General features: G+C 43.6%; 1 protein-coding gene across 1 annotated transcript in view; it reads left to right on the forward strand.

The window, feature by feature from the left end:
* The window catches only part of grk6 (G protein-coupled receptor kinase 6), a 48,405-nt gene extending 34,665 nt beyond the window's left edge, over positions 1-13,740 (forward strand). The window contains exons 7-16 of the mRNA XM_005927891.3: positions 2,053-2,116; positions 3,893-4,033; positions 4,809-4,999; positions 5,080-5,117; positions 6,187-6,276; positions 6,605-6,813; positions 7,974-8,111; positions 10,944-11,081; positions 11,907-12,041; positions 12,338-13,740. Of these exons, the coding sequence (XP_005927953.1) occupies positions 2,053-2,116; positions 3,893-4,033; positions 4,809-4,999; positions 5,080-5,117; positions 6,187-6,276; positions 6,605-6,813; positions 7,974-8,111; positions 10,944-11,081; positions 11,907-12,041; positions 12,338-12,388 (1,195 nt within the window). The 3' untranslated portion in view covers positions 12,389-13,740. The remainder of the gene's footprint in view (positions 1-2,052; positions 2,117-3,892; positions 4,034-4,808; positions 5,000-5,079; positions 5,118-6,186; positions 6,277-6,604; positions 6,814-7,973; positions 8,112-10,943; positions 11,082-11,906; positions 12,042-12,337) is intronic.
* Positions 13,741-14,245: the final 505 nt, after the last annotated feature.

The following is a 14,245-nucleotide window of genomic DNA, read 5'->3' on the forward strand; positions in this document are numbered from 1 at the left end:
CGAAGGATGTCACATGTGCTTAATGCAAATATACAAAACCAATGCCAATTATTAAAAAATGCAAATGTGAAAAAAGAAATAGGAGAATTTTCATCCCATGGCTCATTAAGCAGTAAATGAGTCATCAGGTTTAATGAGCCTGTGCCCCAGGGTCCATTTAAATTACCCGGTTGGATGACCAAAATGCCCAAAAGGGCTGATGAGATGAGAGTGTTGATCCCAGGAGGGTCCAGATCAGTAGTGCTGGTGTTTATTACAGTGTGCAGTTCTCTGCAATCCATTTACCAACGACTGTCTGTCAACAGAAAAACTGTATTTCAAACCACTGCATTGTTCAAACAGGTGGCATGCAGAGCTGCTGGTATCTTATAGTTTTCACACAATAAGTCATTATTAAAGTAACGGTCACCTGAAGATCAAAACAAGACACTTAGGCTACGTTCACTCTGCAGGTCTTAATGCTCACATCCGATTTTTTGATCAAATCCGATTTTTTTTGTCTGCTCGTTCACACTACAAATGCGACAGCAAACGCACTCTAGTGTGAACGCTCAAAGCGGCCGCATGCGCAAAAGAAGACGTCACACACAACGCGCTCTGTTTAGACCCAGACCAACAGTATTGTTTGACTGATGGCCTTAATATAAAGACTTGTTTCTGACTTTACGTTTCACAATTTTGCTTTAAGTTATAAAGATATTTTGTTATTTACATTTGGCCTAATAATTATCATTATTGCTGTTTTAGAGGAGCGCTGCTTCAAAGGATAGCTGCAGATTTCTGTCAGAATCTGCAGATTATACAGTACAAATGAAATGTTCACGTTTCTCCAACGTTTTCTTCTAAACAGTTTCACTGGATGGCCAGGAAGTGTTCACGATGTCTTCTCGGGCACTGATAATTGGCGTCTGTCCTGTGTCAGTGACGTAAAAGACGGATTTAATGCGACTTGACCGTTCAAACAGCAGTCGCTTTCTAAAACAGATATGTATCGATTCAGTACCACATATAAAAGTGGCCCAGGTCGGATTTGTGCCGTTCACAATGTCATAGCATGATGGGATATGGGTCGCATAGGGTCAAAAAAGTCCGATTTGATGCGCTTTTGCCTGCAGTGTGAACGTAGCCTTATTTAAGCTACTTTTATTAAACCAAAGTAATGGATTATTGTTAAATCAGATGTATTAAGTAGACACTCAGTGTTGATCACTTCTAACAAAGTTTAGATGATAGCTGTTAATTCAAGTTATCAATGGTTGATTAAAACCAAATATCAGTGGTTTTCCCTACTCCCCAGGAAAACTGACTATATAGCTAACTGATAGCTAGCATCTGATGTCAAGCTAATAGCTAATTAGCATTACCTTTGACAAAGAGACTAAGAGGACAAAAAAATCAAACAAAAAAATTATTGACACATCCAATTAGAAAACAAATGAAATTTTAGCAATTTATCTATATAAGCACTCATGCTAGCATTAGCCAACATTGACCAGACAAAGACGAAAAGTTAAAATTGGTCCATAAAACCAAACAAAGAATCTCCACGACTTGAACATCTGACCAAACAGTTTTCTCCTGATAGTCAATTTCCTAACAGGCTAGCGAGGCTCTAATAGATAAAACTGGGTTTCTTTTAACTAATGATAGCCGATATGCTAATAGTAGCCTACAAACTGTTTGACAACCATAGTAGCAGTTAGCTGGCTATCTCTCTAATTTTATCTCTTGACAAATAAAAAAATAAAGTAATAAAAGAAACGTGGCTGTTTTTCGTGTAACATGTATACGGCTCGTATGTGTCTGAAGTTAAAATTTGTTTGCAATTCTTTGTTTTTCTTGATTGGAGACAAACAAACAAACAAAGGGAAAATGAGCAGACTTAACACTGCTTTTCTTTCAAGTTTTAAACTGGTTTTAAACTGGTTCAGCTATATCATCATTATAGCTTTCCTAAACATCCTTTTTTCATGTCATTTCATTTCTAAACACGTGTACATTGGTTTTTAAACTGGACGTTTATTAAAGTGAGTTTCTCTCTTTGTCAAACAGGCAACCAGTGACGAAAAATACATTCAGACAGTACAGAGTTTTAGGAAAAGGTGGTTTTGGAGAGGTGAGTACTGAAGGTTTTTGTTCCTTTAATTATAATGTGTTATGTTGCCATAATGTCATTAAAACAATCTTTCTTGGGCAGCTACAGTATATACAGGTAAAGTTACAAGAGTTAAAAGTTCAGAGGCTCTGCCCTCATTTGAGGTCAGTGAAGATTTGAATGAAAAGCTATGCATTGGTAAGTCAGAAAGTTCTAGACTTTAAGACATGTTTTTATTGGATTTAATCTCAAGCGTTAAGAAATCAGAGGCTGTAGATGAGTTTGTGGGCCCTAACACTGGCCAAAGAAACACAGGGCAGAAGGAAAAATTGTCAGTTACGTTCCAGTCATTTAGATTCAGAGAAATGGGTGCTGTTCACTGAGGTCAGACTAAAACAAATGCATTAAAACCTTTAAACGGTCTAATCGTGCAGAAGAGTTCAGTGTTCCTAATTCAATCTTTTCTTTGGCCCCTGAAATGAAGGACTTTATCGGAGGCATCTAAATCCTGTTACACACCACTGAATGGTGTCTCTGTGCCCTCTGTTCGTCTAATGAGACGAGTCTTTTTTAATTCCAAACACTGATAGCTGATTAGGCGTATACGCATCAGGTCATGAGATAACAGGGGACATTAAGTCAGGGTCAGTTTTGTCGGTTCAGATCACGGTGAGTCGAATTTACTGGAACCACAAGGAAGGTCGTGGTGAGGAGAAAACAGGGGACACCTTTAAGTGATACACAACGGCAATTCGGAGTGCTAACATTTTCTGACCTTCTTTGACCTGCATGAGGGGCTCTGGGGTCGTTCAGTGCCTCCCATCTGACCCCCTCAGAGTCAGCTGATTGCTTTTGTACAGTAACTTCAGTATATTTAATGAAACCATGCAAATCTTACCTCCAGGCTCAGAGGATGATCTGAGCACTGATACTACCAGAAGGAGGAGGACACTGCACTGAACACAGCTGGATGCTCTCCTCTGAAGTTTGTACAAGTTAATAAAAGGGACAAGCGGAGCAGACAATGAAGCAACAAACCGCAAAGATCCCACAACCCTCCGCGCATTCTCCAGAAAGAAAAACAATGTTTGATCCGCGTCCAAGCTCCATGAAGCATGTCTGATTTAAATCCATTCCTCTGGTACAGTTTGGCAAAATCAGAACAAAACCCAGGGTTTGTTTCGGTCCTTCTGCGGCGAACAGTTTCACTCTGAATGATGTTGGATAAGATAACCATCATGTGTGTATTGTCACTGTAACAAATACAACATAATTGTATTTGCAGTGTCAAAAAGAAAAAGCTTAAATGTGGTTGTTTTACCACAGCTTGTGTTTCTCAGCCTGTCAGTAGTGAGTTGTTTCTTTACCTTAACACTGCTGCTGCCTCACAAAAGTCACTACAGCTGAAACATTAAGTTTCCTTTAACTGTGTGTTTATGTGATAGAATCCAACGTGAACTCGTTTCCTCCTCATTTGCTGCAGTTAATAGTTTGATATTTTTTTTAGTTTTCATGATTTTTTCAGTCAGTTTCCAGCGAGGTTTTGTAATGAAGCCCGTTTCCACCACTAAAAAAAAAATGTATCCATAACTCAAAATTTCAAGTTATTTTCTCAAAATTTTGAGTTAATAAGTTGAAATTTTGAGAAAATAACTCGAAATTTCGAGTTATAGATACTTTTTTGTGTGTGGTGGAAACAGGCTTCCATAGTTTTGTTGGTTTTAATTTTTCTTTTTTAAATGATGATATTTTCAGGGATCCTAACGTGTCCTTTTTCTTCCACCCCATCCTCTGCAGGTGTGTGCCTGTCAGGTACGAGCCACGGGGAAAATGTACGCCTGCAAGAAGCTGGAGAAGAAGAGGATAAAGAAGAGGAAAGGAGAGTCTATGGCCCTCAACGAGAAGCAGATCCTGGAGAAAGTCAACAGCAGATTTGTAGTAAGTATCTCATCTCAGCTTCAGCTCGAGGGATCGTCGCGGTGGCAGTAATTAAAAGGCAGCGCTGAGGTTTGCAGCGTCTCTGCTGTGGTTTGATTCTCCACCAGATGGACTTCGTTCAGCTGTTATTTGATTTGGACGGCCGTCAGTCGGCTCGTCCGGGCTCTCGGGCCTACACCGTCTCCCGGGGTTTAATGCGAAAACTCACAGACGGCTTTAATTAACACATCTTAATCAGTTTGGAAATCTTTGGCACGAGGTTTTTGTGTTTATGTGTGCAGAACAGAACATGCTGAACTTCCTAAACTTGAAAGGATTACAGTTTTCAAAAGAAAACAGTCGACGGCGCCGACAAACTCAGATTATCTGCAGCACGGCATCTGAAGACAGTGCGCACAATTTTGATGCAATTCAACGTCCTCGTTGCAAATACGTTTAAATCCTAAATGAAAACCAGCCGCAGCATTTCCCCTGCATCAGTCAGTCGACCTCTCAGTGTCAGAGATCTTATTGGCTGCCTACAGATTCCACATATTAACATCCACATGTGTGTATGAAGAGCCGGAGCCTCGGTGAGCATGTTGGCAGTGTGTGTGTAAGCAGCTGCAGCATACTGCTTAACAACCTCAGGGCTGTAGAGCAGCTCTCAGATCAGCTCGTCGATTTAGTCACAAACGGCTGAAAGTTGTGTGAATCATGCAAAGCCGCCCTAGAAGAGTCCATGAATCACTCCCAGCTCCAAATGCTTAAACACACGACTCCTGTCCATCTCCAGGTGAGTTTAGCGTACGCCTACGAGACCAAGGACGCCCTGTGCCTCGTGCTGACTCTCATGAACGGCGGCGATTTAAAGTTTCACATCTATCACATGGGTGACGCGGGTTTCGATGAGAAGAGAGCCATCTTCTACACCGCGGAGATCTGCTGCGGCCTGGAGGACCTCCACCGGGAGCGGATCGTCTACAGGTGAGCACCCGGACACCTTCCTCTCGTCTCATTGGCTCCTGCCTTTCTGCTCACTCTCCGTGTCTTTATCTTCTGCGTAGGGACCTAAAGCCAGAAAACATCCTGCTGGACGACCACGGTGAGTCCGATTACCGAGGAGGAGATATCGCCACCACAAACATCATCAAATCTTTAATTCTGCACGTCTTTCAGTAACATTGCACGATGAACTTTTGCAGTAATTCCAGTCAGTGTTTGGAAAAATAAAAATATGGCAGGTGGGGAGGAGGAGGGTGAAAATGAGGCCTTGTTAAAGATCTCTGGGAAGCAGCAAGTCATATTTATCTGACTCAAATACAGATTAAAAAGCATTTATGGTTAACGCAGCTCCGCTTCCACTCCAAGATTCACTTTTGCAGTTTCAGTGTTTGCTGTTAAACACCAGAGGGCGCTCTGACTCCAGGAAACTCGCCTCAGCCAGCGCCAGTCTCTGCTGACATCACTAACAGAGTGACTGAAGCTAAAGACAAACGCCATGAAAGTCTAAATCTGAGATTCTCCGTTTGCAAAAACTTGATGATTGATGGTTTGTTCCCTGAATCTGAGCCTTCAATGGGAATGATTTCTAAACACAGTCCTGAGCCACCCCTCCTTTCTTTACAGTGAGCCAGACTCTGTTGTCACTTTCAAAGTTTCTTAAACAATAGTTCTCCAGCTCGCTGAGAGTCGCTCAGACCTGGACCACTTTAACTCTGACTTTTCAATAATTCGATCTTAAAAAGAGCTCAAAGGATGAACCAGTGTTGTGTCCACATAACAGACACGTTTGTAAAGAACTCGCAGTTTGTTACTAACACAAAAACATAATTTGTTTCCATTTATTTAGATAAAGCAATAAAAATGACAGTCTGGAAGGTATTTAATGCCATTTTGCAGCAAGGCGCTTTTCATAGAGCTGTTAGCTGAAAACTGATCTCAGCATGCTAACATATACTGAGATATGCTGGACAAGTGGAGGAAAAAAGAAGCGGCAGGCCTACAAAACTGTCTACAGTTGAATCACCAGCGACTGAAAGTCTCAAGAAGTCAGAAACAGGGGCCTGTGTAGAGCGAGTGGATCACAGGAGGGAGCTTTGAGCAGATGGGTAGACGGAGTAAATCTTTAATTAGCCGATTATCCTCATGTGTGCTAACGTTTGTGTCTTCAGGTCACATCAGGATATCAGACCTGGGTCTAGCGGTTCATGTGCCAGAGGGAGAAACCATCAAAGGACGAGTGGGAACAGTGGGATACATGTGTAAGTGACCTCTGACCTTTACTGAGCAAGTACATTTATGTGAGCACTGCACTAGAGTATGAAGTGCTTTCACATCAAACACATTTCAAAGGAACGTTAAATGTTTTTACCAACTTTAATTTAACACTGAGACGTTTCACAGTAACAAAGCTTTTACACTTAACACTCGAGTGTTGGGAAACATTTGGTTATTCCCGTGTATTTGTACTCAGTTTATCTAGTTCAGGACTTTTACAAAGTGGTAATTGTACTTTTACTGTAGTACAAACATCCACCTTACGATCCAGATTTCTAATTTCTCTCCCACCGCCTCCTCGCTCCCCTCCAGCTCCAGAGGTGGTGAAAAACGAGCGGTACACCTTCAGCCCTGACTGGTGGGCGCTGGGCTGCCTGCTGTACGAGATGATCGAGGGCCAGTCGCCTTTCCAGCAGAGGAAGAAGAAGATCAAGAGGGAGGAAGTGGAGCGGCTGGTGAGGGAGGTGGAGGAGGAATATTCCAGCAAGTTCTCCGAGGACGCCAAGTCCCTCTGTAAAATGGTGGGTGGATGCGCCGGCGAGCAGCCAAATCAGCTTCTTTCTCTTCGGCGTCTTTAGCTCCCATCTGCCACCTCAGTCACGCCATTAGCTGACTGATGTTTTCGTACTCCGGTTTTTAGACTCAGCTTTTCAGAGTGGCTGAAACGTTGCGGCGAGATCTCCCTGCTCCCCGCGATTATTCGTAATCGTCCAATATTCCTGGATCCAGGAGGACGTGTGGATCCAGATCAGCTGTACCCAGATACATTCATCCAGACTCAGAACCGAACATAAGACAACGTCAGCTCATAACTCCACGAGGCTGGGGGTGTGTCTCCCCCCAGAATCCAGCCTTCTTTGGCGTGAAAGGCAAACATTTTAAAACGCTGCACCACGTCATGGTCGAGGGCCAAATCACAAACCTCGTTATAAACATCGTCCCAGATTTTGGTGAATGGACGAAACAAATGACCGAATTCTCACGCAGAGAAACGTCCAGGGACACGACGCAGACGTGTGCGTTTGCCGTCTTCGCGGCGAGTCGTCCGTCTGCGGTTCAGCCATGTTTGCTGAGTCTGCTAACAAACAGAAGACGGAATAACCTCCCAACAGGAAATACTGCAGTTTGTTTTTGGTCATTGGTCAGATCTCCACCTGCATCTTTTTTTAAATGAAAGTCAGGTGGGAGGTTGATTAAGGTGAGATCTGTGGTTCACCTGTAGTCGGAGTTTATCCTGACTCATAATTGGACACCTGGAGGGCGAGTGCACACGGCTCAAAGATGGGAAATTATTGTCATCTCACTGCAGGGTTTCAGGAAAACCTGTTCCATGCTTAGGAAAACAAGCTTTAGACGAGGGAACTTCCTCCTGAAGATCAGACTCACGATGCGTGAGACTGTGGAGGCCAGACAAGCAAAGCTGGTCACTGGCACTGTGTCTGCTTCGTTTTAATAAAGAGGGTAGCAAACATCCAGAACTCTTTGCCTTTGGCTGCTTTTCGCAGACACGTCATGCTTTGAATACAAACACACAGCTTCCTGCTAAAACTCTGTAAAACTGGTGGAAAATGAAACCCGGCTCAACTTTTGTCTGAGGCGTAACCGCTGATGCTTTAACGCCTGACCTGAAGCAGCAACTCTCCACCTTCTCTAAAGCTCTGCTGTGTTTTTAACCCCTCAGCTGCTGGCCAAAGATCCCACCGAGAGGCTGGGCTGCCTAGGGGGCGGAGCCACTGAGGTCAAAGCTCATCCCATCTTCCGCTCCATCAACTTCAAACGGCTGGAGGCCGGCATGCTGCAGACACCCTTCATCCCTGATGTAAGTCCAGAGCGAGCACACCGACCTTAAAAAGATTTTCATTTTTATCATGTAGATACTCGAAACTCAAAACTCGGCTTCTGAAGAGTCGTTGACAAGTTTGTGACTTGACGTTCAGGTACGAGCCTGAAAACAGGTTTGTTGGTGACCCGAGATGAAGTCTGAGACTCTTCATCCGTCACACATTCATTTTTGTTTCCCCGAGTGAAGACAAATGATGAGATCTGTATCTGTCAGTGCGTACAGTGTTTGCCTTTATTTTGGAAGGTTCAAAAGTACAAAGTCACAAAGTTCAAAGGTTGGAAAAAAACCCTGAAATCCAAAAATAAACACGAGAAACCAGGAAGGACGCAGCGAGCAAATCAGGGATCATAAACAGAAGTCTTAACAAACAAGACTATTTATAGACGAGGCAGTGATGACACAACGAGGCGCATGAGGGAGCAAAGCACACAGCAGCTGACAGCAGTCAGCGACAGGTGAAGACGAGGGGGAGGGGCAAGAAAATGTAAAAACTAGACTCGACAGCGTCTAACCAATCAAAAGGTGTTTCATACATCACATGACTCAAGCGCCACCTACTCCACAGATGGTGATTAAAAATCTATAAAAACATAAAACTGTTATAGGAGGACTTGTGATTCTTGTGAGTTAGTGCAAAATAAACATTTAATTCCACCCGTGAGACTAAATACACAAGAAGAAACAAAACATTAAATATCACAAAAATACCAAACTCAGTAACATCTCTGGGGTCACGTCATGTGGCTCGCTGGGATCAGCGATGATTCTGTGATTCTGCCGTTAAAACTATCAGAGCTGTCTGTGCATCATCAGCCAACATCACAGACTAAGGCTGCGTTCACACTGCAGGCGAAAGCGCATCAAATCCGATTTTTTTGACCCTGTGCGACCCATCTATCCGATCATGGTCTGACAGGGTGAACGGCACAAATCGATATTTTCAAATCTGATCTGGGTCACTTTCGTATGTGGTCCTGAATCCGATACATATCCGATGTTTTAGAAAGCGACTGCTGTTTGATGGTCGCATTAAATCCGTCTTTTACGTCACCGACACAAGACAGACGCCAATTATCAGCGCCGGAGAAGACATCGCGAACGCTTCCTGGCCATCCAGCGTAGATGTCAGTGAAACTGTTGGAAAGACAACGTTGGAGAAACGTGAACATTTCATTTGTACTGTATAATCTGCAGATTCTGACAGAAATCTGCAGCTATCCTTTGAAGCACCGCTCCTCTACAACAGCAATAAGGATCATTATTAGGTTATCTATATTGTTATGAAAATAACAAAACTTAAAGCAAAAATTGGGAAACGTAAAGTCCGAAGTCTTTATATTAAGGCCATCAGTCAAACATACTGCTGCTCTGGGTCTAAACTGAGCGCGTTGTGTGTGACGTCTTCTTCTGCGCATGCGCCGCTTTGAGCGTTCACACTAGAGCGCGTTTGCTGTCGCATTTTATTTGTAGTGTGAACGAGCAGACAAAACAATCGGATTTGAGCATCAAGACCTGCAGAGTGAACGTAGCCTTAGTCCGGCGTGAGCCACGCTCACTTTATTCAAGCAGCAAAAAGCCTCCAATCACGTCACCGATCCAAACAAAGACAAAGGTCCGTCTTAAAGCCAGGCTGCACTAACTTAAGTAATAAAATCAATTTAATCACTTAAGTCTGGATGGTTTTGAGGTTTTCTGTGTCGTTACTTGATCTGATTCAAATGGCTGAATCACCTCCTCAACAAGTTCTCCAGACGCCTGGTAATGAACCAATCATGTGACTCAGGTGTGTTGACCCAGGGTGAGATCTAAAACCTGCAGGACACCGGCCCTCGAGGCCTGGAGTTGGACACATCTGGCATAAAAGATCAACCGGATCCTGATCCGACCCTCAGAATCAGCTGATGCATTTTTTATGAAAGAAAGGAGGAACCGCAGATGCTCGGCGTGACTGAGGAGGATGAAATGGAGGCAGATGATCCTCGGTGGTGACCTCTAAAGGAAGCCGCTTAAAAGAGAAGATTCAGTTATTTTTTTATTCTGCATTTTTGAACCCTCATAGCTTCATAGGCAGTTTTCATGTAGATGTAAAAATGGATTAAGTGACTTAAAAAGCACCAAATGTTCGACCCACTCTGCCTGCTCTGAGGACCAAAGCTTAGAAAACCTCCAGCGTGTGATGTCAGATACTGGCTCTATTAATGGAGCTGATTCTGAGGGGTCAGGTGGGACGACCTCGCTGATTTTGTGCGTTCGCCGATAATGCGAGAGCCAAGTATCTAATAATAACTCTGAGTGAGAGGCTGCACAATGAGAGCACTCCACAGCACCGTGAGTGAGTGCGTCTCCGAGGCCCTGGCGTGATTTCTGTGAAGCTGCTGCACAGCGTCTGTAACAGGAAGGATCCATACAGCAGGTTTCGTGTTGGGCGGGTACAGAGCGAGCTTACATCTAATCAAAGAGACGCAGAGTTTGGTTTCAAGGTGTTTTTCCCCTTCAGGTGTGCCTCCAAAAGAGGCCACCGACGAGGCAAACTGGCAGGTTGCAAAACATAAAAAGGAACTCAAAAGACTGAAGGCGCTGTCAGGGTGAAGCAGGAGCTTCCCAATAAAAGCCAAAGAAGACTGAAAAGGTAAACGCAGGCTTGTGCTGGAGGTAAGCTGACGAGGGGAGGGCGAAGACTCGGGGTGATGCACGTGGAAACGATGGCAAAGGCAGGAAGCCAACGTGGGGTCAGATAACTGGAGATGTTTGGACTTGTCTCTGCTGAGACTGACGACCTTATCGGCTGTGTGTGTTTGTGTGTTTCAGCCTCAGGCCATCTACTGTAAAGACGTGTTGGACATCGAGCAGTTCTCCACAGTTAAAGGAGTGGAGCTGGAGCCCAAGGACGAGTCTTTCTACAGTAAAGTGTCCACGGGCAGCGTTTCCATTCCCTGGCAAAACGAGGTTAGAGACTCACACTCGGCACACTCCTGCTGTAAAAAATGCAGGAAAAGGAATTTGTTCTCCTGATGATGTTACCACCAGCATCATGATTTTTAGAGGTTTTGACATTTATGACTAACAGCAGTGAGAAAATGTTAAACATGCTGCTGCTGCTGCTCCATCTCAGTAGGAGGAGGATAAAAATACCTAATTGGAAAAACACAGTCCTCGCTTTGTCCTCACACACTGTTCACCCGAGAACATGGTGACTGTTAGGAAAAGTCGCCTGACCTTTAGAGCAGATTTCAGTTTAAAAAATAAATAACAGATAGAACAAAACATAAAAAGGGACTCAAAAGACTGAAGATGGGACTAATTAAATTATAATTGATATAAGATTACATTTTTTTTAAGTACAGGAAAGTACATTCAACAAGCCAAAAGCACCAGCACACGAGTTCTTGCAAAGACAGGAAGTTACAGGATGGTTCACACTCCCCCAGTAATTAGATGCAGTGCTCAATTTCCAGAGAACCGTGGTTACACGAGTAACCAAGCATTATATTTGTTCTTTCGAAAAACAGTCTTAAATGTAAAACATGTTACAGAAATCAAGCACAGCTTTAATCAGGGAGGCCGTAAAGTCAGTCCAGGCTGCTTTGCAACCCACCTTCATCCCTTTTTCATGCCATGTCAAACCTGCCAGATCTGTCGCCACCTGCTTCACTAACGGCTGCTGTCCAGAACAAGTCGAGCCTTTTGACCATGTTAGTGGTAAAAAGAACAAACTCCTAACTGCCCCGTGTTTTTGCACAGGTTCTGAGATTTTTGTGTTTTTCTCGGCAGATGATCGAGACAGAGTGTTTCACAGAGCTCAACGTTTTCTACCAGGACGGGGCGGTTCCTCCTGACCTGGACTGGAGAGGACAGCCGTCTCCGACACCCAAACAGGGACTCCTGCAGCGACTGTTCGGCAGAAATGTGAGCAACCTCCCTCACCTCCAGAACATCACCGCTCTTTTATTTACCAGCATACATCAACACACGCGAGCTGTGAGCTAGCACAAAGTACACTAAACTGTGTAGTGTAAGCTAACTCCACAGACAGACGTCAGTAAGGCGGAGTTAATATGGTAAAACAGGAAGATGGTAAAAAACAAAAAAGACCAGTAAATACATACAATACAAATACATGAATGAAATTTAGTCGATAGAAAAATGATCTGCATTCATCTGTGAATGACAGTAACATCGGTGCTCTCTTCCTCCCCCTGCAGGACTGCTGTGGTAACTGCAGCGACAGTGACGAGGAGCCCACCAGGCTGTGACAAACCACACACATACCATCTGATTTGTTTACAACTTTTGCACATTTGTATTTTTACGGTAGTCCTATCTAAATGTCAGAATGTAAATTTTCATCATAGCCATAATGTTTAATGTTATTTAAAAGTGTGAAATATCTGCTGTTTCAAATCAGGAGGCGGAGACAGAAAACGAACTCTGGTTTTTTTGGTTTTTTGCCTTTTATTTTTAGTTTGTTGTTGTCATTTGTCCAGGGAAGACTTTGCTTTTGTTTTCATCCACTCACACACTGAACTGAGGGCTGCTTCTGGCTGCGAAGCAGCTCCACTGGAACAAGCGCCTGCTGTAGAAGTGCCTTGCTTGAGGGCACTGTGAAGTGAGGACCGAACATTCCTCCATGTCTTTGTCCAGGGAAACTTTCAGCCTGTGAACTGTGACCACTTCTTCTGCCCTCCATCCTGCTGAGACGAACCTCACCGCTTTTTTATTCTCTTGTTTGCGAGCTGGGACATTCAGGGTTTGAACATTTGGGTTTTTTTCAGAATTTTTCCGATGGATTTCATGAGACAATCGACTCCTCGTGTGTGTCAGCGCAGCTTCAGTCACTCTTGTCAGTAAAATATCAGTTTTCAGATGTGATGGGAGATGAGCCGTCCAGTTTTAACAGAAACTCTGAGATAGAAATGATCACCCTTAATCACTTCTGGTCACTCAGAGCTGCATTGACCAACACACCTTATTGTGCCTTCATTTCACTCACTCTGGTTTATCCTGGCGAGGTTTGGAAAGCAGCTATGATTAGGTACTGGCTGAAATTCAGAGCAGCAGCAAAGAAAACTGTTACACCAGCTCTGGTAGTTTCCAAACTGCCACCTTTAACCCCTGATAATAACAACAGTCAGCCCGGGTTTCGTTTACCCACCAAGACATCTGGTTGTCCAAAGGTTTTGTTTTTTCTTCAGTGGCATAAATGTTGTGTTTCAATCACAAGAGTCAGCATGAATGAAACTCAACATGTCACAAAGATCTACAATGATTGTGATTGATTATCTAAATAAAAGATGAAAGTATATGACTGAAGACACAAATCTGAATTAGTTGGTAAAAATTAAACTACGAAATGATGACACAAATAGTTACTACTTATTTTGTTGCATATCGCGAGACAAGAGAAGGCTTGTGTGATTGTGACGGAAACTAAAATCATCATGTAGGCCAATAACACACTGATCTACGTGCACCGGGTCATGTTACAAACCGGCTGTGCTGGCAGCCGGTGCAAGCTGCTTTGCAACCCCCCGCCAAACCCAGATCCTGTCACTGATGCTGTAGCTCCCAGACCAGACTCATACTGCCAAATATAAAGCGCTGCAGATAAAGCAATGAGGCTTTTTTCTTTTCGTCCCAGTGTTTAGTGCTGCACACTGCGTTTCTCTCAGGGTTTCTGCTGCCTCCAGTTGCTCTGGGTTCTTTCTACTCAGTCCAGACTCTCTCAGTCACTCTGAAACTGAAACGACAAGAATAACTGAAGCTCTGGGGTCAAACCCTGAGACGGTTGGACGGTTATAGTCAATGGTTTTCTATCTCTAAGCTATTAAAATGAAATACCTCTGAATGTACAGACTGGCTGCCATGTTGTTTCTGCAGAACGACCTTTAGGACAACAGATGCAACTAGACGCCAAAGTCTCACAAACATCCGTTTGTTTCTGCTGTTATGTTAATCCTCCGTAGCAGATGATTTTGGAAACCCTCCTCTTGACTTACAGGCTCCAGAATTAAAGCTGTACCATAAAATACGGTCACTTTTTAAGACTTTCTTCACCAAGTTTTATAAAAGAAAACATGATTTGACACTTTGCTCTAGTCGTGTTTCTCAGT

The sequence above is a fragment of the Haplochromis burtoni genome, unplaced genomic scaffold (assembly GCF_018398535.1).
Source record: "Haplochromis burtoni strain Fernald_Lab_line unplaced genomic scaffold, NCSU_Asbu1 Contig_105, whole genome shotgun sequence".
NCBI lineage: Eukaryota > Metazoa > Chordata > Actinopteri > Cichliformes > Cichlidae > Haplochromis > Haplochromis burtoni.